Raw genomic sequence first — 21404 nt, 5'->3', positions numbered from 1 at the left:
CGATGACTTGGGGCGTACGTCCCCTTCTCTCTCGTGAGCAGATCGTAGCCTATCTGGATCGCATAGGTCTACCTCCGTCGATCATTGACGATCCGCCGACGCTCGCAACGCTCAACACACTCCAATCTGCTCATCTCCTGAGCGTGCCCTTTGAGACAACAGGCATCCATCTCGCAGAGCTAGATCCATCGAATGCCGATAGACCGATCGCCCTCAGAGAGGGTGAAGGCTACCTCAGCAAGCTCGATTTCTGCTATACGCGCGTCGTCCAACAACGCCGCGGCGGGTTCTGCTTTGTACTCAACACGCTCTTTTCTGCCCTTTTGCGCTCTTGGCCAACGCCTTTCAGAGTGTCAGATGTAGGCGCAAGAACATACTTGAACAGGCATCAAGATCCTACGGGATTGGACTATGCTTGGACGCCCTTTTCACACTTCGTCATGCTCGTCGAAGTGTCCGATCGAAGAGATACGCGCTTTCTGGCCGATGTCGGCTTTGGCGGAGGTGCGGCCGACTATGCAGTCCCTCTCGATACCGATGAGACTGTCTCGTCCATCGCTGGCAATTACAAGTATCGCATGAAGAAGGAAAAGCTGCCGGGACACGATGTCGAGCAATTACCAGACATGCCAGAGGGCTACACACTCTGGCGATACTTCCCTGCACGTGACGGTGAGAGCAAGAGCTACTGGAGTCCTGCATACCATTTGCATGCCATCAGTCTGACGCCGATCGACTTTGAAGTCGCCAATCATTACATGGCGACGCACAAGGAGCAACGGTTTGTCAATCTGCTCGTCGCTTCGATACTCCACCGGAACGGCAATAGAACTTCGCTACTCTGGGAAGCAAGTACAGAGCAACCTTGTACACTCGTCGAACGAGAGGGCCTGACAGGCCAAGTCGTCAAAGAGACGCAAGTAGAAAAGACCTATGGGGCAGTGTGGCATGTCTTACGCGACACCTTTCACTTTGGATGATCCCCATCGAGCAAAAGAGGTCCCGCAAGGATTGATACAATTTCGGCTGGTTCCGAGGTCGTACAAATGCATGAGAAGCAAAGAAAAAGGTCTAGAATGCTGCTGCCCCGCCTTCGCTCCAGAGTAAGCTCAAGCTTTCTCCATTGTGGGTCTATGAGCTCGTCAGCATCCGTCTCAACTGTTCTGAATGAGACTGACCCGTCTGATTGATTCTGCGATGAGAGGAGCGACAGACATGGTGTCTAGCTTGTCGAGCGCTCGCTTGGTCTTCTCGTGCTGGCAGATCGTATCCGTCACTGCAAGTTTCTCGATCGGCAGCTGGATGATCATGTCTAGCGCGTCCTCGGACAAGAGACCTGTCGGCAGGATCGTCCATGTGAGCAAAAGGAGGCTCATGATGAGACATCGTTGCGGACCATGTGTGACGATAGCATAGACCGTCTTTGCCCCCGAGCTCTTGAGTGTCTGGGTAGCAAGTTGCAACGTCTCGCCCGTGTCGAGCATGTCGTCGATCAGGATGGCATTCTTCCCCTTTATGTCGCCCACGAGGACCTCCATCTTGTCAGACGAGCTTTCTACATTCTGACCCCGGGCTCTTGTCCTGTTGATCAAGGCAAAGTCTACGCCCAGTCTATCTGCAAGTGTTGTCGCTCTGATCTTCCTCAGTCATCTGATATGTCATTGACCAGTATCTGAAAAGTACCTTTTCGCACCGCCAGCATCTGGACTGACGATGATGCTGTTATGCCAATCGCGTACGTTGAGCTTGATGTAGCTCAGCATGAGGGGTTCCGTCCACAAGTTATCGACGGGAATCTCGAAGAAGCCCTGGATCTGAGAAGCGTGCAGATCCATGGTGATGACGTGATCGCATCCTGCCACTTGGAGCATGTTGGCGACCAATTTGGCCGTGATGGGCGCTCTCGATCTGTCCTTCCTGTCCATCCGCGAGTAGGGAAAGCAAGGAATGACGGCGGTGATGCGTCGGGCGGAAGCCGTCTTGCAAGCTCTATCTGACCCGTGATGAGCCACAAGAAGCGCGTCTTTGTCTCATCAAGGGGGTTTGACTGACGAGATGAGGATGAGCAGCTCCATGAGCAAGTCGTTCGGATCTGCTGCGGGCAGATAGTTGGGCGAGGAGGGTCGTGAGGAAGCAGGTTTGTCTGAGGCTATCGGTGTAGGATTGAAGCCCGTCTGGAGGATGTAGACATCCTCTTCTCTGACGGATTCGCCGATACTGACCGAAGTCTCATTGTCTGAGAACTTCTTGACCGTACACTGACACAGCCGTAGTCCTAGTCTGCTTGTCGCGCACACTCTCAGCGACAGGCACTGGGCAGCTGACGCCGACGAGCCTTTCTGCGACTGCCTGTGCCAGGGCAGGATGACTGTTACCTGCAAGACAGCTGACTGGTCAGGACGTGATCATCCACCGAAGCAGTCCGGCTTGCCCGTCAAGAGCTTGATCGAGCTGCCGTTGTGCATGTCCCCCGTCCTTGGCCGGCAAGGGAGTCGACTCGACCCGACCCGACTGAATTTCTGTCGCGCTGCTCGCTGCTCGACGTCTTTCGACTCGACCTCACTCCCCGCAGAGTGAGAGCTCACTGAGTCACGCAACGAGTATGGCTCCGGCCGAGCTCGTCTTCCAGAAGCTGCCGAGCCGACTACCGCTGCTCACTTCCTTCATCGGTCTCTTCGACATCAAGATAGGTACGCGCACAGTCGGACAGCCAAGCACTCGAGCAAGGCTCACCTACGTGTGCAGGCGCGACCATCATCACACTCTTTGCACTGCTCAACAAGGTCGCGGGCGTGTATGGCATCATTGCCGTCTTCCACGGGGGAACGTTTGCCCAAGTCAGCATGTATCTCTACTCGCTCGCGACTGCCGGTCTCTGCATCTGGGGTCTCAAGGGTGTAGCAGAGGCGAGTCCGAATCTTGCTTGCGCTCTGCCCGGAGAGGCTCAACGCGGGCTCACATGAACAGGAGAGCGTCGAGAGAACTCTGACGTATGCTCACTTGTACGCGTTGGATCATTTCATCTCGACCGTCTGGACGGCCTTCTTCGCCATCGTCTGGTACGTCTACGATCCCCACGACGGCAGGAGGATAGCCAACTCAGACGCCCAACGAGAGCTCATGGGAGAGGGCACCAACGTCGGCCAAGTGGGCGGATCGGATCCTGAGGCGAGAGCCATGGCAGCTCAGGCAGTCTGGCGAGAAGAACGCGCGTTCTCTGGCTTTGTCATCTTGATCGGCTGGTTCGTCAGGGTAAGCGATCGCTCGTCTCGCGCCGAAGACGGAGCGCTGAAAGCTGTACACCGCAGATCTACTTTATACTGTGTCTCTACTCCTTTGCGATCCATGTCAGGCGAGGTACATACTCTTCGCTTCCACTGTCAGATCCGCCACCGCCAGTCACTGCTTCGTCGAACGGAACAGCCCACAAGCGGCCCAATGGCTCGACGGTCGATAACCGCAGAATGTTCGAAGCGCAAGCAGATCAGGAGGACGAAGTAGGATGGAATACAGAGAGCAAATCGCTCTCACGTGAGTCTTCTACGACCCGACCGAGGAGTCCTGTTGTTCAGCGATGACGACGTGACGAAGCTGTACATTGTAGATCATGCATCATGCAACGCCGTGACCGCACAGGATCGATCTATCGCGTCGCGCGCGCTTTGGCTTTGTTGCAGAACTTGAGAAAAAGTAAGTGCGGCTCCTTCCTGTCCTCGTCAGCAGCGAGAGCCATCAGGTCCCGCACTGTCAAAGATGACACAACGATATTATAGATGACGAGTCAGAGGGTTCGCTGGTCGAGGCAAATTTTCTCGCAAGAGACGGCCGCAGCTCGCATGACCGATGCTCCTTCGCTACCTTACCACTGAAGCCCCCTCATCCTCATCCCGATCACTCTCCCAGAGTTCTTGGCTCATAGAGAGTGCGTGCAGTGGCAGCAAAGCTGAGGGCCGTCGAATTTGCCGACTCTGGCAATTTCAGCGAACCGGACGACGATGACGATGACAGCTCGCAGACGACTTACATTGACCGGCAAGCCACAACGGGCACTTGGCTCCTGTTCGAAGATGGCGAGCCCGCTTCACAGTCTGACAGAGAGGCACTCTTTCGAGATCCTACCCTGACTTATTTCGGTGGTCAATTCGTGAGCCCCCCTTTTTGTCGATGGCTCGTTGTACACATGCAAATGCTGTCGGGGCCCGCAGACATCGTATCACTATGAGCCTTTCCTTCGAACGCATGCAGGCCAATGCCCCCGCTGCACCAAGGACCTCAACTTCGTTGGCGCCATTGCTGCACCCCTGAATGAGCTCACATATCGCACACTGCTCATCGCTCAATGTGCCAGCCCGCAATGCGTAGGGCAAGACGACGGGTGTGTTGTGCTTGCCTGTATAGCCTACGTCGACTGATCATCAAGCAGAGGTCTGTTCGTCTGGCGTATAACGCGACAGATTGGCCAAGAAGCCCAGAAGCCGGTGAGCCTTGTGCGTCCTCAACGGCGCATCAGCTGAGGCAGTACAATAGCAGCTGGACGAGCCAGCTCTGAATCCATTCGCATCCGCGCTTACGTCTGTCAATCCGTTCTCGGCAGACTCGAGCTCGACCTTTGGCAATGCCCTCTTTGGCGACAACCCGTTTTCTGCCACCCCCGCGTCCAAAGACGCAGCACCGGGACCATCTGAGAGTGCGGTAGCCATGACGCAGTCGACTCAGTCGACTCAGTTGAACAAGCCAACGCGTTGGGGCATCGCCGTTTGGCCAATGAGCTATTGCTTCGCGATGCTTGAGCCGCCCGTCAAGGCAGCGCAGAGCAAGAAGAAGGAACCCAAAGCATATCTAGATGATCATCCCGATCCTTCCAGCAAGAGCGCATCGGAGTCATATGAAGTGCAAAGGATACAAGGCGTTGACTCTGTATTCCTGCACTTCCAAGATGTCCTCTCCCGACAGCCTAGTCAGTTCATCAGGTACGAATATGCCGGAAAGCCGTTGCCTTACTCGTCTACCAGTCCGGCCTACGAACGATACCTCGTCAAAGCGTCTACCGGATCGCAAGGCATGACGACAGTCACGCGAACAGCATACGCGCCTGCTGCTTTCCTGCCAGGCGCAATCGCTTTCGAGGCCGCCCGTGCGCCTCTATGCGAGCAATGTGGCGCGCAGAGAGTGTTCGAAGCCCAGCTCATGCCTGCCCTGTGCACGTGGCTCAGGACAAAGTTGATCTTAGGCTGGTCAACCGCTTGGATTTTTACTTGCTCGGGCGATTGCGCAGCAATAGCTTTGCCAGGCGGAACGACCTTCTCGCGAGAACATGTGACGGTAGAATTCGAGATTTGATGCATCATTTGGCTTTCTTGGGGTCCAGTTCAGCCAGCGGCATTCGCGAGAGGTAGATGGTGATGGTCTCTGGCTGCTTATATGACTTGAGCTTGCTGAGCGTTCGCGAAAGGCCGGTGTCCGTATTTGCTGCAGTAGGCAAGGTCTTTGAGGACCTCGTATCGACGAGATACATCCACAGATCTCCTCCTCGTTGCTTGAGGATCTGTCGCTTGATTTCTGAGGCAAGCTTGACGGCTATCGGTACTGCGCCGCCTTGGGCGAGCAGCTTGATGAAGACGATCGTAGGATCTCGTAAGATGCTGTCAGCTTGCTTGAGCAACAGCACCGTCTCGCTGTGCTCGCTGACGGTAATCTCATTCGTTGCCGTTGGCACGGGCGAGCGCGGTTTGGGTCGAGGCACGCTTGGCGTCGTTAAGCCTGGCTTTGCTGCGGCAGCTGCGGGTTTGACCACAGGCGCGGGTGTCTTCCTAGCTGTCTCGACCGGTACTGTAGGGGGCGCGATGGATGGAATCGTAGGCGCCAAAAAGGAGGCAAGCGTGATGAGCGCGACGAGCTCGAAACCTTTACGGTCTTCCATCTCTGCAGGCCCTGCCCTGTTGAGGTTGTAGTCGAGAATAGTAAGCGTAGCAGCGAGACCTTCGTCTGCTTCCAGGCTCGCTCTCGCAGGCTTGCAGATCATCAATTGCCAATCCGGTTCGGGCGCTCTTCTTAGCCAGAGCGAGTAGGACCTCTGCTGACTGCCCAGCACGACCTCGCGATCCCAATAAAATTTGAGATTCTCGAATCGAAATGTCCAGCGAAAGCCCTTGAGGGCAGACAGAGCGCCTGTGGGCACTTCCATCTGCACATGCTGAGTCGGATTGACGAGCGTGATACGTCGAGCGCGCACGGTCACATAGACCAGACTTGCAAGCTGTGCTTCTGTCGCGCCATCGTACAACGTGAGAGACTCCTCGCTGTCATGCGGTGCGCGCAAGAGGTAGACAACGTCGCCGTGATGCTGCAATGCGACGCCTTGCGTGATAGGCTTCAGATCGAGCGTGTAGACTGCTTGATGGTTCAGCCTGCATGTGCAATGTCACTAGCATATCACTGACGATTCGCATCGAGCGGCATGGACCTTGCTGGCGGATGATGGGCTCAGTCGTCTCGTTGCCGAGGATGCAGTGCCTCGCTCGTGACTGTCTTTCGCGGGTCGCGACTGCTTTCTCGTGATCGAATTGTCTTTGATGTCAAGTTTTCGCCCATCGGCCAACCGTCATCACTCTGTAAGTACTGCAGTGGATCATCATGGCTGGTCAGAAGGTGCCAAGGACTAAAGAGCATGCGACCAAGGTCCAGGATGCACTAGACAAAAGCAAGGACAAAGATCTCCCAGACGGCGAGAATGCGCTCACGGACATCGGAACCGGATGGGAAGGAAGTCCGGACATTCCAAGCAAGGATGGAGGGGACTCTGAGACAGACTTTATGTCCAAGCCTCCGTACAAGTGGGAGTCTACGGGCGATAAGTTCAAGGTGAAATACACTTCGTGCGGGAATGATAGATTTTCCGCCGATTTTGGCTCATCTTGGTCGCAGCTCTTGCTGGTGCGGCAACGTCGGCTTCGAGTTTTCACAGGATCCGCTGTCGTCGAAATGGTACGCTGAGACCGTCTCAAGCGATACTGAGCTAACAAAGCTGCCGCAGCTGCCATTGTCATGACTGCCAGCGTACGCTCTTTGTGCATTCAAAGATCTGATCTAATAAATCTACAGGCCTGCACGGCGCACCGTTCCAGCACGCCGTCATCTTCCCCAAAGCTGCTGTTCGATTGAGCAAGAACGAAGGCGAGAGCCTCGACTTTTTCTCGACTGAAAAGAAGAAATCAATCCATTATGTCCCCTGCAAAGTCGCTTGCACAGTGCGTTCATCACTGCATGTATACAACCGCCATTAATTCGGGAGCAGAACTGTCGCTCGCCCATGTTCGATGAGGGCCGGTCGACGATGATTGCTTATCCTGGCACTTTCAAGTTTAAAGACGGCAAGCTGCCGGCATCGTTTCACCCATCTTGCCATATCTTCTACAGCCAGAGGACGATGGATCTGGCCGATGGCCTGCCCAAATGGTCGGGCATGAAAAACAAGTCCGAGCTATTGGGTGAAGACGCTTGCGAAGTCACCGAGAAACAGTGAGGCTGCTGTTGTCATGCTCGCACTGCTCTAACGTGTTCCATCTGCAGCATCATGGGGTCGCAAAGGCCAGGAAAGCGTCAAAAATCAGAGTAATCCTGATCCATCTCGCACAAACTCATAGAATTATAGCTCATTGCAAATATTAAAATCAACGACGGGTCGCCAGTGACATGACCTTGGACGCGACACGCGACGCGTTTTTGATGGCCTTCGATATTTGATGACCTTCTGTTCGCCGAAAGACATTTGCTCGCAGGTCGAGTCCACGCAGAGAACTAGGGCAGACTGATTCGAACAAGCGCAATCGTATACCACCACACTTGAGCTGGACTCAGACTCGCACCCTCTTTCATAATCATCACATTCAGCTAACGCGCTCACACCTTTTCACGCCTTTGTCGGACAAAGTCATCACGAGCAACGATGTTCGCACACACTACCACCTTCAAGCGTCTTGCCATTCTTGTCGCCGTCGCACTTGCCATCGTCGCGCCGGTCTCTGTCAACGCGCAGGAATGCGAGATGGAAGTCTCGACGCACAAGTCACACCATCACAAGCACAAACATAGCCATCACAGGCATGCAAAGCACCACAAGCAAAAGGTCATGAAGAAGAAGACCAAGAGCAAGAAGGCGGCTGCAAAAGGCAGCGTGGTCGACAGTCTCACGACGGCCAACTCCAAAGCAGTCAGCAAGTCCAAGTCAAAGTCAAAGTCAAACTCGACCTCTTCGTCTGCGGGCACGAGTAACACGACGACCTCGACGACGAGCGGGACTGCCTCATCAGGACATGTCTCCAAGCTGACAGGCGCGACGGCTCAGTCCACCGTCGATGCCGGCCCGAACGGATCCGAAGCTTTCCTCACCAATGGCATCTCAAAATCGAACCCGTCCTCAGGCTGGGCACCCGCCAAAGTGACGATGGACGAGCTCGTCTACACCTCCCTCGAGTCTGCAGGCAGCACGTTCAGCGATTGCAAGGACTACTTTTCCATCTTTGAAAAGTACGGCGCACTCAACAATATTCCGCCTATCTTGCTCGCTTCTTTCGCCATGCAGGAGTCGAGCTGCAATCCCTCTGTCGTTGGCGATAGTGGAGGCGCGTTCGGTCTCATGCAGATCACGTCGGACAAATGCGGAGGCGCGCCCAATGGTCAGTCGCGGCTGGATTGCCTTCAAGTTCGTGCTGACTGTGCAACGCGATAGGCAATTGCAACGATCCTGATTTCAACGTCAAGACTGCAGCAGCTTACTTTGCCACTACGCTCGCATCAAACGGCGGCAGCGTTCTCGTCACGATTGGTGAGCACCGCATTGATGCACTCAAGATTGAGCTCATTAGCGGACAGGACAATACAATGGCTGGACGCCAGGCATGACTTACACGTCAGCCACAGCAGCAGCGAGCACAGGTTGCTGCGTCTGCCAGAACAATCTCGACTACTTGCAGGTTGGTTACTTCGCGCCGTGTTCCCATACGGCCCTCTGACTGACTTGCCCGCGCAGCAACTGCTCAACTGGTGGATGCAAGGCAAGAGCGCCTATTCTGGCAAAGCAGGCACATTCCAGAATCTCGCTGTCTGCGGTGATCAATCCTGAGCACCCAAGACCGACCTGACGAAAGCTATATCTCACGACCCTCGCATCCCCTTTGCACAGCTGGATCTGTCTTGGCACTCATGCTTGTGTATGCATGTTTGTACTCACAGTCGCGCTATATCGGACGCTTTGAGTGTGCATTGAGGCAGAGATTACATGTGCATGGCTTCACTTGTGATCGGGAATGAGAACGGCGCGGAAGCGAGCTTTGTTGGATGACATGCGCTCAAAGGCTGCCTCGACGTCATCGAGACTGTATCTTTCGATCATAGGCTTGACGCCTTCGACTTGTGCAAAGTTGATGCAATCTTCGCAGTCTGGCGGCGAGCCAGACGGCCAGCCGCGTACTGTCAACCGTTTTGCCACCATCTGCTGAGCGGGCAAGGTGACGCTGGGCAAGATAGCGAGCAGGAGCAAAGTACCGCCAGGCTGGAGAGCAGGCAGGAGCGTGTTGATGACTTCCTGGGAAGGCGCGGTGCAGACGATGAGCTTTGCGCCGCCGAGCTTCTGCAGCGCATCTGCTTGAGATTCTGCGCTCGAGTCGAGATAGTGATGAGCGCCAAGCTTGGTAGCTAGATCTTTCTTGGCCGAGCTCGATGAGAGTGCTACAGTACTGAAGCCCATCGCACGAGCAAAGCCAATTGCGAGCGAGCCGAGGCCGCCGATGCCCTGAATGGCGACAAGATCTCCAGGTCGTGCGCCCATGCTGCCCCACTGTCAAGCACGGCCTTGCTACCAAAGCAAGCAGACTTACTTGCGCATGCTGTTGTAGGTAGTGATGCCAGCACAAGTTAAAGGAGCAGCCTCGGCAGGGTCCATCTCCTTTGGCACACTGACGACGGCTTCACGTCGGAGGGTGACATACTGAGCATATCCTCCATCGCGAGTGACGCCGTTGATGGCCAGCTTGGGGCAATTGATGGGGCTCCCCTGACGACATTGCTTGCAAGAACCATCGCTGCCTCCGAACCAGCCAGATCCTACTCGGTCATTGAGCTTCCAATGATCCTCGCTCTCGTGAATCGCAACGATGTCGCCGATGATCTCGTGACCGGGCACTCGAGGGAGAATGCCAGGAATGGCCTCAAACTTGGTCGTCATGTCCGAGTGACAGACGCCACACGCGAGCACTTTGACGAGCACCTGACCACGTTCGGGCAAGTTGAGCTCGACATCGATAAGCTCGAATTTGGCTCCTTTGGACTTGACCTGGGCGGCCTTGTAGGTCTTCGGAAGTCCACTGACGCTGTGCTCAGACATGTCGAGGCGATCAACAGAAGCTGAGCGAGTGTCTGTAGAGATAGTGGAATTCCCGCGGAGCTTGTGCGCTATGAGCTCATCGCACTTTGCAAGCAAGGGCGCAAGGGTCTCTGTCCCCGCAGATCGTCTCCACCGTTTCGCCGTCTGGGCCTGCAGGCGCGACGGCGAGCAGGGCCGTCAGTACAGCAGGATGCTACGCACGACAAGGCCCATCGTGTTGCTGCGAAGGACACATGGACAAGTGAGACATGCAGCACGGCTCGTTCCGATCAATGCGCACGAGTCTGCGCCCGTCGAGACCAATGAGTCAAAGGCAGTATCCGGTGGACCCTTGCCAGGTCAAGTAGCGTCAGTCTCGGTCCCTCTGCTCGTCTTGCGCACTCTCATGATAGATCTCGTCAGGATGCCACAACCACCGCACAATCTGCCTATGGGTCAGGCGCCCAATCGCATCGGTGTATGGTCTAAAACCCAAAATCCAAAGTAAGCTCTCACCGTGTCCTCAGCGAGCTGCGCCGAAGTAGGCTGTGGCGCAGAGCGAATGCGATGAGAGGACCGAGATTCGAGCAGACATCGATGGACTTCCAGCCTCAGCCCGTAGCAGCAATCGAACTGATCGCTAAGGAGCCCATTCGATTGGTCAACACGAGGATAGCATCTTGCGATGGCGGTGCGCCTCGTACTGCCAGACAGTGTTCCATGCTGATGAGGATCACATAGGACGAGGCGCGCTCGGGCACCCTCAGGTGTACATCAATCTCGACAAACCTGGCTCGAAAGCATGCCCGTACGCGCGCGCTGGGTTGATATGCGGAAATGCTTTGCTGATACAACAACGTGTAGATACTGCGGCATCCGCTTCGAAAGGGAACATGGTATCCATGGCCATCACTGAGTCACCTTGCTGTTGTCGTTCCCGATCAGCAGCTGTCTCGAAATGTTCGACGTGTCACTCACCCAATCTTGCTGAAGTGAGATCTAAACGCGTCTGGTAAGCTAGGCAGAGGTGCGTTCTGTCTGTGAAGTAGCTTGAGAGCGTCTTGAACGACCGACGGGAGCTGCGGCACCGGCTTTGCCGGAACAGGGGCAGTCTTGACAGTCTCTGTTTTGATCGCTTTCATCACAGGCGCAGGCGTTTCCGACTTTGCCTTCAGCAGGAGCTCGAGGGGATCGAGCTTAGGCTCGAGCATGTACGGCGGCGCGCTCGGCCTCATTGTGGGCAGCCAATATCGCGCATCTAGGAACGGTGACGGTGTCCGACTAGCAGGCAGGCGTTCTGTCGGCTTGGTAGAGACAGATTCGACGAGCTGTTTCGATCCGCCGCTCTGACCGGGCTGCCAGCGGTACTTGTGCGAGGTATGGTAGGGACCTCTCTTCCATACCCGCTTTCTCGCCTTGCGACGCTCCGCTCTCCTACGACCTTTCGTGATGCTGTCGCCCGAGAGACCAGACGACTCATCCTCTTCGCTCAAGCTGGCATCCACCTCGTCTTCCTCAGAAGCAGCATTGCGCTTCGTCGGCCGGCCGAGCTTGCGCCTCTTCCTTCGGGTCTCCCTGGCTCGTCTCGTCCATGCTGCGCTTGTCGTTGCTCGTGAGGACCAATAATCCGGCTTAGCGTCATCGTTCTGGTCCTCAGATAAGGCACGCAGACGGCCGCGGTCTTTGATGATATCGCCCGTCTCGATATCGATGATATCGTCTTGATCTTCACCGTACTCCGGTCGGCTGTACTTTGCAGCAATGTCATCCCACGTCGTACGCAGCTTGACGGCAGCCTCGTATCTCAGACGAGGTACATCTTCTTGAGGAACGGGTGGCAGGTCTGGCTCCCCGGGCACTTCGAGAGCGGCATCAGGCGCGTCGAGATCTATCGGTGTCGTGTCGAGCGTTGCTAGCTGTGTTCGTAAGGCACTGACGAAGTGCTGTTCGAATTCTTCGGCTGGGAATGAGGCCTCTGTATCCGGATGGGGGATCGGGCTGAGCTGTCGATGCAGCATCGGACTGCCTGCTGCTTCGTGCGCCGACCAGCGTGCGCTCGCGAGTGTCAAGTCTGACCGTCCATCGCTCAGCTCGGTCTCGAATGAATCGTCCTCTTCTTCATCGTCCTGTGAGGAGTCCGGGCTGTACTGCGAGCCAGGTTGAAAGGAGTCATCCGACTCTTGTCGCAAACCGGCATTGGCACCTTCACCTTCATCGACCTGAGAGGACGTCAGCGGCGGTGTCATCAGGATGCTTGCACTCGTCTGGAGCCCTGATGAGCCGGGCAACGCCATCTTGGCGGGCCGAGCCGCGAGCAAGGAACTGCCCGACCAGTCCGCGACTTTGTCTCGACTCTGCTTTGTCTCGTCGTCGCAGAGAGCGCTCGAGAGAGTCGCGATTTTGTTGAGAGGAGCGGCAGCCGGCAGCCTCGGCGAGGAAGACGACGGTAGCGAGATGAGCGTGCTGATGTCTACACTAGGCTGGGCCGGCTTCGGTCTAGCTTGCCGAATGTGGCAGCTTGGCATCCAGAAGCGCAACGTCTTTGACGGCAGGTCCTTCATCACGTCAGCTCGACAGCCGGGCTCACGTGCTGTCTGAGCGTCAGGACTGGGAGGTCACGCAGCCGCAATGGGCGTCTTCGGAGGACTGGGATTCTACCTACACGGAGCGAACGAACGAGTGGAGGCGATGATCGCTCATAAGAAGAAGCAACTCATCGCCAACAGACAACATCAGACCGCGATAGAACAGAAGGGGAAAGGCGGCCAAGCGGAGGAGGAGGAGGAAGAGTCATGACAGCGGCATGTGGCATGGGACTGCTTCTTGTGAGGTCCACCGAGGCAGACTATGGCTTGAGTCGCTGATACAACAGAGACAGTGACGCGCTTGTTCGTGCAAGGACAGAAGTGCATTTGCGAGCGATACAGAGTGTCGTGCTTGACTTAGCCTGTGTGTGGAGAGGTACAGCATCATGCAAACTCAGCGGTGAACGGACTTCTCAGTCCGCCTTCGGTCGGGTTTGCGCCCGCGCGGAACGAGCTAGGTTCGAGGAACTGAGGCGTCAGAGGCGTGATGGAAGCCTTGCGCTTCGTTGCGCGATTGCCTGATGGCTCGTCCGCTTCGTCAGATCCATCTGTACGGCCGCCTGGGCTTGACTCGTTCGTGTCAGAATTGGGCGAGTCGATGAGCGCGTTGGCTCGCCATTGCCTCTTTGCCTCTGCTGCGTCTGCATCGTTTGACATGACAGGTCGACCGAACTGCGGCATGATCGGATCAGCAGGCGACAAGAAGAGGGCAGGTCGGTTCTTCGTCGCGTCTAAGTAAGTGAGCTTGCTGTGCTTCCGAGCAGATTCGGGCGGCGTGGGCAGATAAGTCGACGCGCTCTCTTCGGCCAAGGCTTTGTCTGCTCTCGACAGAATCTTGATGGACGAAGACAAGCTAGGCTTCTTGTTGTGACCTCTTTGGGAAGGCAGCGTTGACGTCTGTCCGTACGAGGAGCGAGAGCGCTGGAGCGGTCGGGGCGGAGTGACTTTGCTCTTGGTGTCCGCGTCATCCGTTACGATGCTTGCGATCTGTTCGAGACCAAGGGGCACAGCTGAGACCGTCGCACCGGTCCCGAAAGTGAAAGTCGATGCTCCGCTAGGCTTGAGCAAGCTTGGCGTCGGCTCGACGGCAGTCGTCAGGGCGGGCGCGACGGCGGAGCTCGAGAAACTACGCATGAGAGAGATATGCGCATTGTCGAGCGCGCTGGCCTCCTCTTGGGGCTGCAGACGACTCGACAGTCTGTACAGCACATCAGCAGAATGCTAGCTCAGACAGACTCGACTCACTTGGAGAGCGCATTGGTATCTTTCTGATAGGGCAGGAAGTCCATCGAGCGTTGAGACGAGAGCCTTCGTCTGTGTCCTACAGCCACTCCGCCGGTCTTGGCGAGCGTTGCCAGAGCAGCATCTGCTTCGGGCTGCATCTGTACGTCTGTCGTGTCCTGGGCAGCGCGGGGTGTAGCGCCATTGCCTGCTTCGTGCGCAGGCGCAAGCTGTGAGTCTTCGAAAGCTTTGCGCGCTTTGGCAAACGCTAGCACGCGCGCCTTCGTGACAAAAAGAGAGTGTCGCCATTTCTGTCGAGCCTGGCCGCTCTCGACGATCGGCTCAGCGTGCCGGGTGAGAAGGTGACGGGCGATAGCATGGAGTGTCTGGCTGGGTGGCACGCCTGTGAAGGGTGTTCCACTGCGTGCAATCTTGTCGATGTACGCATCATATGTCTGTCATCGCCATCAGCTCTGATCGTGATGAGACCATCAAGGCTACATACGGATGCGAGAATATCTCGCTCGTAAGGCGTCCATTCGGTCTGCATCTCCTTGTCCTCTAGGCTTTCCTCACTTTCTTCGCTCTCAAGCATAGCGTGAGGTGCGAGATCGTCGAAGCCGCTCATGCTGGATGCCGTAGAGGATGTCGAGCCCGTCCGAGCATGCAGTGAGCGGCGACGGCGCGCCAGTCGCGCTTGCAGGAGCGCGTCGGCCTCTTCTTCCTCGTCATCAGAGATATTCATGCCAGCGCTGAACATGGAGGAAGTGCGTCTGAGACCCATCGAAGGTCGCGAGCCAGTCCGACTGAGAGCAGCCCTGCCAAAGGCAAAGTTGGGTGTCATGGCGGTCGAAGAGCCGAATACATCAACGGTCGGGGTATGGTAGCCGTCCTTGAGTGCGTAGGGCAGAGGTGTGTGCGGTGCAAGGCCATAAGTCGGCGTGATCATACCAGATGTTGCTCCGTTGAGATCGCCGGCGGTGAGGTAAGTCGTGCTCAGTGCCGAGGGTTCGGTAACCCCGTCATCGTTGTTGTTTTGCAAGCCAGCATGGCCATGAAGCACTCCAAAGAGAGTGTTGGGTGTGCGGGGCAGCGGTGTCTTGACTTCCTCACAAGCTGTGCTCGCCAGCGAGCTAGTGTCTAATCGTGGCATGATGTCGAAATAGCCTCGTTTGTTCTCTTCAGGACTAGCGCTGGGCGTTCGTGCGTCTGCTCCGTTGAGCTGCGCGCTGCCCGCGCTAGCAGAGTCGAGTGTCGCGCGATTGGACAGCTGCAGTCGCAATGCGGAGCGATGCAGCGTCATCTTGGTCCCGTATATGCGAGCTAGAGTGCCAAGTTGTGAGCACCTCCAGTACGACGCGCGACGCGTTACACACGCGACTTGTCACGTCATTCTGACCGAGCGCGTCACACACGATCCACATGGGCAAATTGCATCTTTTGTGTCTATAGCTCATCTGGAGACAGCTCTCCCGTCGATTGGACGTCAAAGCCATCTGTAGAGTCGCCGAATTCGCTTCCACCGGGTGTGCCGAATTCTGTGTCTGTTCCTGGTACTGACTCGTCAAAGTAGAACGCTGCAGTCGATCGTGGCGTGCGCGGCGTGCGAGGTAGTCTTGCAGAAGCTCCGCTCTGCCAGATCAAGTACGCGATGAGACCCGTCCATCCTGTCTGATGACTTGCACCAAGGCCCGATCCCGAGCTGCCGTTGAAGAACTCGTGGAAGGGAACATGATCGCGGAAGTGTGGATCACGATTGAGCTTATCTGAGCCTCCGTTGCATGCCCGGTTACCATCACGATCACGGGCAAACAAGTGAGCAAGACGATGCTGTAGTTCTTCTGCTACGTTGGCCAGTGTCATCTCGTCGCCTGAGCCTGTCGGGCATTCGATCTTGACTTTGTTGCCATAGTATTGATGGAAGCGTTGCAAGGATTCGATGAGGAGGAAGTTGACCGCCAGCCAGATCGGTCCACGCCAATTGCTGTTGCCACCAAACATGCCCGACTTCGAATCTCCCGGCCAATACTCGACGGAGAAGCGCTCGCCATTGACTTCCATCGAGTAAGGGTTGTCCTTGTGAGCGAGTGAAAGCCTGCAAGGAGATCAGCAAAGCTGATGAGACGGGTCGAATGACTGACGATCGAATGCCATACGGCGAGAGGAACTCTTGCTCGTCAAGCATGCGCTGCAGGATTCGCTTCATGCGCTCCTCGCTCGCGAAAGCCAGCAAGCGGCGATCGCCCTTGCCCTTGGCTGTCGAAGACAGGAGGCGTCATTACGGATCGAGGTATAAAGACATATTGCCAACCTTTCATGTTTGCGATATTACGATGAGCCATCGATGTACGATTCTCGAGGAACCAGTTGAGACGTTTGCTGAAACCAGGGAACCGCTTGATTGTGCTGGGCTCGAGCGTCAAAGTTGCATACAGAGGGATAAGGCCGACAAGTGATCGCACAGGGAGCTGACGTGATTTGCCAGGTCCCCAATTGATGCAGTCATAGTAGAATCCGTCTTCCTCATTCCAAAGCGTCTCGTCAGCTTCTTCGGCGCCTTTGAAAGTCATAGCATCGGCAATGAACAAAAAATGCTCGAAAAACTTGGAAGCAATGTCTTCGTAGTTCTTGTTGTGCTTCGCCAGCTCGAGCGCCATATTGAGCATGTTCAGAGCGTAGAAGCCCATCCACGCTGTACCATCGGCTTGGCGCAGCGTACCTCCGGTCGGCAGCGGCTCGGAGCGATTGAACAAGCCAATGTTGTCTAGACCAAGGAATCCGCCTTCGAAGACATTGTTGCCTCCCGCATCTTTGCGATTGACCCACCACGTAAAGTTGATGAGTAGCTTCTGAAACACTCGCTCAAGGAAGTTGATGTCCTCTCGTCCGTGCATCTTGCGCTCGATTTTGAAAACACGGAACGTTGCCCAGGCATGGACCGGCGGATTGACGTCGCCGTAATTCCATTCGTAAGCAGGCAGGGCACCATCGGGCTTCATATACCACTCTCGCGTCATGAGATCGAGCTGATTTTTGGCATATGCGGGATCGACCATGGCGAGGGGAATGCAGTGAAAGGCTGTGTCCCACGCGGCGAAGAAAGGATACTCCCACTTATCAGGCATCGACAGAATGTTGTCGATGTACAAGTGCTTCCAATCCTGCTCGTGCAAGTCAGTAGTCCCCACGTGCGCAATGAAAAGCAGGCCTCACCCTGTTGCGAACGTATTTGCGCTCTGGCGGAGGTGGCGGCTGACCAGGATCGCCTTCGATCCATTCCTTCTGCACAAAGTAGTAGAATTGCTTCGTCCATAGCATGCCGCCAAGAGCCTGTCGCATGATGTTCTTCAGATCATCGCTCAGTCCGCCTGAATCGAAGCGGGAGTAGAACTCGTCGGAATCTAGACGACGTTCTTCGATGACGGCATCAAACTTTTCTTCGTCGTTTGCAGCTTGGTCGTCTTCGGCAGTTTCGTTGGTGAGCTTGACACGGACAACAGCGCATCCGCCGTTAGGAGGCACAGCTTTGAAGGTGTAATGCACGCCGGCCTTTGTGCCTACTTTCTCAGGATTGACGAAGATACGGTCGTCTTCAATTTCCTCATCGGTAACATTGGGTGTGCTATCGCCATCGGCTGATTCGGAGTCCTGTTCGGGTTTCTTCGCTTTTTCGCGCTTTGGCAGCGCTGGTCGGTGACCGGGCACAATGTGATCGTGGAAAGCGTCCTTGACATAAGGCACGACGTTATTGCCGTTGTAAAGACGCTTGAAGTTTGTGTCGTTGTCCGTGAAGAGCAGTTCTGGCATGACGACGCCTTCGACCTCTGCAGGACCGTCTTTCTTTGAAAGTGGAGCGGCTGCAGGCGAAGGCGAAGAATTGCAATGGAGATAGAAGCGGCCGAGTGTCTCGTGATCTGCTTGGATGCAAGTGTCTGAAAGCTGACGAAGTGAAGGCATCTTTTTGCCTGTTGGGCGCTCTTTGGGCCATGACCACGTGTTGCGGAAGAAGAGCTGCGGGATGATATGTAGGTCGGCGGGATCGGGACCCCGATTGTATGCTGTGATTCTGATGGAGTAGCCGTCGACGTTGTCTTCGTCTTTGGCGTACTCGACGTAGACATCCCAGTATCGATCATCGTCAAAGACGTCAGTGTCAGTGATCTCGAACTCGTTGACTTCGCGAGACCTATTTTGGGACTCTTCGACGAGCTGGCGATATGGATACGCCGCCTGAGGGTACTTGTAGAGGAACTTCATGTACGAATGAGTGGGCGTGGAGTCAAGATAATAGTAGATTTCCTTGACATCTTCGCCGTGATTGCCTTGATGACCCGTGACACCGAACATGCGCTCCTTGAGGATCTCGTCCTTGCCGTTCCAGAGTGCGAGGGAGAAGCAGAGGCGCTGATGGTTGTCGGACAAACCGGCAATGCCGTCTTCGCCCCATCGATAAGCTCGTGAGCGTGCGTGATCGTGAGGAAAATGCGACCATGCATCGCCATTGGCAGAATAGTCCTCGCGTACTGTGGCCTATTGGTAAAAGACCGAGATCAGCATCGGCAGCTGAAGTACGATCTTCACTTACCCATTGACGTTCAGAGAGATAAGGACCCCATCGCTTCCAGTGCTTCTTCTTCTTTTCATCTTCCTTGAGTCTGAACTCTTCTATGCTCGTGTCGCCCTCGAGTGTGGTCGATCTCGGGTCTTGTTCGCCATCGGTCGAAGCTGTGCTGGCATGTGCGCGGTGAGAATGACGTAATTTGAGACCTGGCGCAGGAAAAGGCTTCATCTGCGGATGGTTGTAGTGTCGTGCGGAGAATGGCTTGCCGCCTTTCGGCTGAAGAGGCGGTCTGCCGGGACCGCTCGTTGTGGTAGCAGAGACCCCTTTTGGCTTGTGGCCTTGGGACTCGAGATAATTGGATGCACCATCAGCGGGACCCGTAGGAGACGCCGTCGGAGTAGACTTTGTAGACATGTTGGCAGTCGCCTTCACAGGAGCGAGTGGCTCTTTCGACAGCTTTGTGTTGAGCTTGCGAGGTTGTGGCTCAAATTCTGTGCTCTGAAGTGTCGGCGTTGAGGCGGTCGACGCAGACTGTCCCGCAGAGCTTGCGTTGTCGTCTGGACTAGCTGTCACGGGATCGTGATCGAAGAGGTCAGCTTGGAAAGGCGAGCCTCTCTGCAGATTGGTAGCAAGAGGAGTGAGTCGACCTGACGCGACAGGTGCAGGAGGATGAAAGAACTGAGAGCCGTAAACGTCTCTCAAGTCAACTTTTGAGCCGTCTTGCTCTCTTTCGTCTTCGCCGTCCGAGCCAGAAGAAGCAGACCGAGCGCTATCGCCGCTAGAATCGCTTGCCTCTGATTTGCGCGGCGAGCTGCGACTGGCGCTTGAGCGAGCGAGAGTGGCACGACTGTCGCTCGACTTTGTACGCCCACTCGACTGCGTCTCTCTTGAGCTGTATGACGAGAGAGCAGGAGCAGCGGTCCTGTCTATGAGGCTATCTGACGGGCCCCCAACGGTGCTGCTTGATTGCGCCGTCGTAGCGTTGCCTTTGGCTTATGTCACCCTGCAAGCGGCGGTGCGAAGCCCAACGTGGACCCCAGGCGATCGACCGAACGGCTGTGAGCTCCGTGCGTGCCAGTGGACAGGCAGTCGCTGCGAGGGCGAGCAGCTCTGCTCTTTGCTGCCACGCGACAAACGTAGCCTGCTCTCAAGCTCAGGCGGTCATCGATGGCGGCGGGTCTCTCAGAGATCGGCAAGCTGCCTCAGGGCAAGCGAGGACAGGCACTCATCGAAGCATTGCGCTCCATCGATCCCGCAAGCAATGCGACAGCTCAGATCCAAGGACTCGTACATTCAAGCTTAGACGACAGCGTTGGACCTGTCGCCTCTCGTCAGCTACTCGACGAAGTCCTGCTCTGGCTCGACGGCGTCAAAGATGCCTCTCAACGCCGTACGATCGTCGAAGCTACGTTGGACAGTCTGTCTGCGCGTCAAGTCGGATATGAAGATCAATTGGCTGGCTTGAGGGAGAAGCTGGCTCGAGTGCTCGAGGAGGAAGAGGACTGGTCGAGCGCCGCCAAGGCACTGCTGTCGATCTCTGTTGACACAGGCAAGAGGTGAGATTGCACCTCAGACTCCAACCATGCCGCTGACGTGGGGCGCGCAGAGCCACGGACGAGTACAAGCTGCAGCTCTACATGCGCGCTGTTCGCTTGTTCCTCGAGGACGACGACTCTGTATCAGCAGAAGGTCCGTTCAATCGGGCCTCACTCATCATTCACACCTCTACCGACATTGCCACGCAGCGTAAGTCTGCGACGCTGCGATCGCGTCAATTGCTGAGCTGCCACGCAGTCTCTTATCGGCTGTGTCAAGCGCGCATCCTCGACTCGCAACGCAAGTTCAACGAAGCGACGACAAAGTATCATAATCTCAGCTTTGCCGTCGAAATTGACGAAGAGGAGCGTTTGATCTTTCTGTAAGCAAGCTTGCTCCTCACCGCGCAGCGCGTTGCTGACGCTGCTCGTCAGACAACAAGCCATCACATGCGCCATCCTTGCACCCGCTGGACCGATTCGCTCCCGTGCATTGTCATCGCTCTTCAGGGATGAGCGTTCTGCGCAGACGCCTTTCTATGCGGTTCTGTCCAAGATGTTCCTCGATCAGATGATCCCAGAGTCAGAAGTGACAGCATTCGCGGCTTCACTCAAGCCTCACCAGTTAGCCAAGCTACCGCCGTCGTCTGTCGTCATACCGGAGACCGATGAGGATCGGGCAGCGCCATCTACAGCTCGACGGGCGCCCATGAACGTTCTCGACCGAGCCATCATGGAACATAACCTACTGAGCGCATCCAAGCTCTACCTCAACATCACATGTACTGGTCTGGGGCTACTGCTATCACTCACCCCTTCTGCTGCCGAAGTGTTGGCCAGAACGATGGTGCAGCAAGGTAGACTGAGTGCGACGATCAATCAGGTCAGCGGACTGATCGAATTCGAAGTCAAGCCGAAAGAAGTCGAGGCTGCTGTTTCCAACGTCGGCATCGCAGCAGCAGCGACCGATCGTCAAGAAGATCAAGTGCACGCGCCTGCAACGGTACAATGGGACATGAGGATCCGTCAAGCCAACCAGATGGTGAGTCATAAGCTGCGTCGAGAGCACAAACTGACGCGCAGGCAGACTGAGGACATCGCCATGCGCATTGCTCAATTACACCCAGTCCTAGCCTAGAAGG

The 21404-nt window shown here is 55.9% G+C and overlaps 12 protein-coding genes across 12 annotated transcripts; 6 read left to right on the top strand and 6 right to left on the bottom strand.

The window, feature by feature from the left end:
- Positions 1 to 2: 2 nt before the first annotated feature.
- On the top strand, positions 3 to 980 carry L969DRAFT_55494 (uncharacterized protein; the record flags this gene model as incomplete). Its single annotated transcript, XM_014709269.1, has 1 exon — positions 3 to 980. The coding sequence occupies one exon, from the start codon at positions 3 to 5 to the stop codon at positions 978 to 980; it is 978 nt and encodes a 325-aa protein (XP_014564755.1).
- A 91-nt stretch (positions 981 to 1071) lies between these two features.
- On the bottom strand, positions 1072 to 2465 carry L969DRAFT_97539 (uncharacterized protein; the record flags this gene model as incomplete). Its single annotated transcript, XM_014709268.1, has 7 exons — positions 1072 to 1131; positions 1179 to 1336; positions 1397 to 1632; positions 1684 to 1989; positions 2053 to 2280; positions 2336 to 2375; positions 2432 to 2465. The coding sequence occupies 7 exons, from the start codon at positions 2463 to 2465 to the stop codon at positions 1072 to 1074; spliced, it is 1062 nt and encodes a 353-aa protein (XP_014564754.1).
- Positions 2466 to 2602: 137 nt separating this feature from the next.
- L969DRAFT_613710 (uncharacterized protein) lies at positions 2603 to 5340 on the top strand (the record flags this gene model as incomplete). The annotated part of the gene is made up of 8 exons (XM_014709267.1): positions 2603 to 2690; positions 2746 to 2906; positions 2968 to 3252; positions 3309 to 3531; positions 3933 to 4144; positions 4206 to 4375; positions 4424 to 4478; positions 4528 to 5340. The coding sequence occupies 8 exons, from the start codon at positions 2603 to 2605 to the stop codon at positions 5338 to 5340; spliced, it is 2007 nt and encodes a 668-aa protein (XP_014564753.1).
- A 4-nt stretch (positions 5341 to 5344) lies between these two features.
- Positions 5345 to 6459, bottom strand: L969DRAFT_55532 (uncharacterized protein; the record flags this gene model as incomplete). Its single annotated transcript, XM_014709266.1, has 2 exons — positions 5345 to 6390; positions 6441 to 6459. 2 exons carry the CDS (start codon positions 6457 to 6459, stop codon positions 5345 to 5347), a joined length of 1065 nt encoding a protein of 354 aa, XP_014564752.1.
- A 174-nt stretch (positions 6460 to 6633) lies between these two features.
- L969DRAFT_55533 (glycoside hydrolase family 23 protein) lies at positions 6634 to 9121 on the top strand (the record flags this gene model as incomplete). Its single annotated transcript, XM_014709265.1, has 11 exons — positions 6634 to 6875; positions 6925 to 6984; positions 7034 to 7056; positions 7102 to 7247; positions 7295 to 7518; positions 7570 to 7611; positions 7779 to 7929; positions 7973 to 8675; positions 8729 to 8824; positions 8872 to 8972; positions 9029 to 9121. 11 exons carry the CDS (start codon positions 6634 to 6636, stop codon positions 9119 to 9121), a joined length of 1881 nt encoding a protein of 626 aa, XP_014564751.1.
- Positions 9122 to 9146: 25 nt separating this feature from the next.
- L969DRAFT_80598 (uncharacterized protein) lies at positions 9147 to 10381 on the bottom strand (the record flags this gene model as incomplete). The annotated part of the gene is made up of 3 exons (XM_014709264.1): positions 9147 to 9204; positions 9294 to 9827; positions 9876 to 10381. 3 exons carry the CDS (start codon positions 10379 to 10381, stop codon positions 9147 to 9149), a joined length of 1098 nt encoding a protein of 365 aa, XP_014564750.1.
- A 70-nt stretch (positions 10382 to 10451) lies between these two features.
- On the top strand, positions 10452 to 11276 carry L969DRAFT_55627 (uncharacterized protein; the record flags this gene model as incomplete). The annotated part of the gene is made up of 5 exons (XM_014709263.1): positions 10452 to 10729; positions 10784 to 10864; positions 10918 to 11051; positions 11102 to 11168; positions 11225 to 11276. 5 exons carry the CDS (start codon positions 10452 to 10454, stop codon positions 11274 to 11276), a joined length of 612 nt encoding a protein of 203 aa, XP_014564749.1.
- On the bottom strand, positions 11168 to 12730 carry L969DRAFT_91182 (uncharacterized protein). Its single transcript, XM_014709262.1, has 2 exons — positions 11339 to 12730; positions 11168 to 11285 (listed from the first exon to the last, which is right to left on the bottom strand). The coding sequence occupies exons 1-2, from the start codon at positions 12652 to 12654 to the stop codon at positions 11270 to 11272; spliced, it is 1332 nt and encodes a 443-aa protein (XP_014564748.1). The 5' UTR covers positions 12655 to 12730; the 3' UTR covers positions 11168 to 11269.
- Positions 12731 to 12814: 84 nt separating this feature from the next.
- On the top strand, positions 12815 to 13306 carry L969DRAFT_97532 (uncharacterized protein; the record flags this gene model as incomplete). Its single annotated transcript, XM_014709261.1, has 4 exons — positions 12815 to 12908; positions 12966 to 13039; positions 13107 to 13185; positions 13239 to 13306. The coding sequence occupies 4 exons, from the start codon at positions 12815 to 12817 to the stop codon at positions 13304 to 13306; spliced, it is 315 nt and encodes a 104-aa protein (XP_014564747.1).
- Positions 13307 to 13329: 23 nt separating this feature from the next.
- On the bottom strand, positions 13330 to 15469 carry L969DRAFT_20545 (uncharacterized protein; the record flags this gene model as incomplete). The annotated part of the gene is made up of 3 exons (XM_014709226.1): positions 13330 to 14143; positions 14191 to 14621; positions 14672 to 15469. The coding sequence occupies 3 exons, from the start codon at positions 15467 to 15469 to the stop codon at positions 13330 to 13332; spliced, it is 2043 nt and encodes a 680-aa protein (XP_014564712.1).
- Positions 15470 to 15612: 143 nt separating this feature from the next.
- Positions 15613 to 19974, bottom strand: L969DRAFT_55513 (uncharacterized protein; the record flags this gene model as incomplete). Its single annotated transcript, XM_014709260.1, has 6 exons — positions 15613 to 16261; positions 16308 to 16422; positions 16478 to 17327; positions 17380 to 18696; positions 18752 to 19719; positions 19953 to 19974. The coding sequence occupies 6 exons, from the start codon at positions 19972 to 19974 to the stop codon at positions 15613 to 15615; spliced, it is 3921 nt and encodes a 1306-aa protein (XP_014564746.1).
- A 128-nt stretch (positions 19975 to 20102) lies between these two features.
- On the top strand, positions 20103 to 21400 carry L969DRAFT_55516 (uncharacterized protein; the record flags this gene model as incomplete). Its single annotated transcript, XM_014709259.1, has 6 exons — positions 20103 to 20136; positions 20175 to 20283; positions 20334 to 20473; positions 20522 to 20645; positions 20698 to 21304; positions 21350 to 21400. 6 exons carry the CDS (start codon positions 20103 to 20105, stop codon positions 21398 to 21400), a joined length of 1065 nt encoding a protein of 354 aa, XP_014564745.1.
- Between the last annotated feature and the right edge of the window lie 4 nt (positions 21401 to 21404).

This window comes from Mixia osmundae, assembly GCF_000708205.1.
Source record: "Mixia osmundae IAM 14324 unplaced genomic scaffold scaffold_17, whole genome shotgun sequence".
In the NCBI taxonomy this organism is placed as follows: domain Eukaryota; kingdom Fungi; phylum Basidiomycota; class Mixiomycetes; order Mixiales; family Mixiaceae; genus Mixia; species Mixia osmundae.
Note: the sequence above shows the minus strand (reverse complement) of the source record. Positions and strands in the feature narration are given on the sequence as shown.

Coding starts and splice junctions, on each gene's coding strand:
- L969DRAFT_91182 (XM_014709262.1), bottom strand. CDS start 12,654: ATGGCGTTGCCCGGCTCATCAGGGCTCCAGACGAGTGCAAGCATCCTG.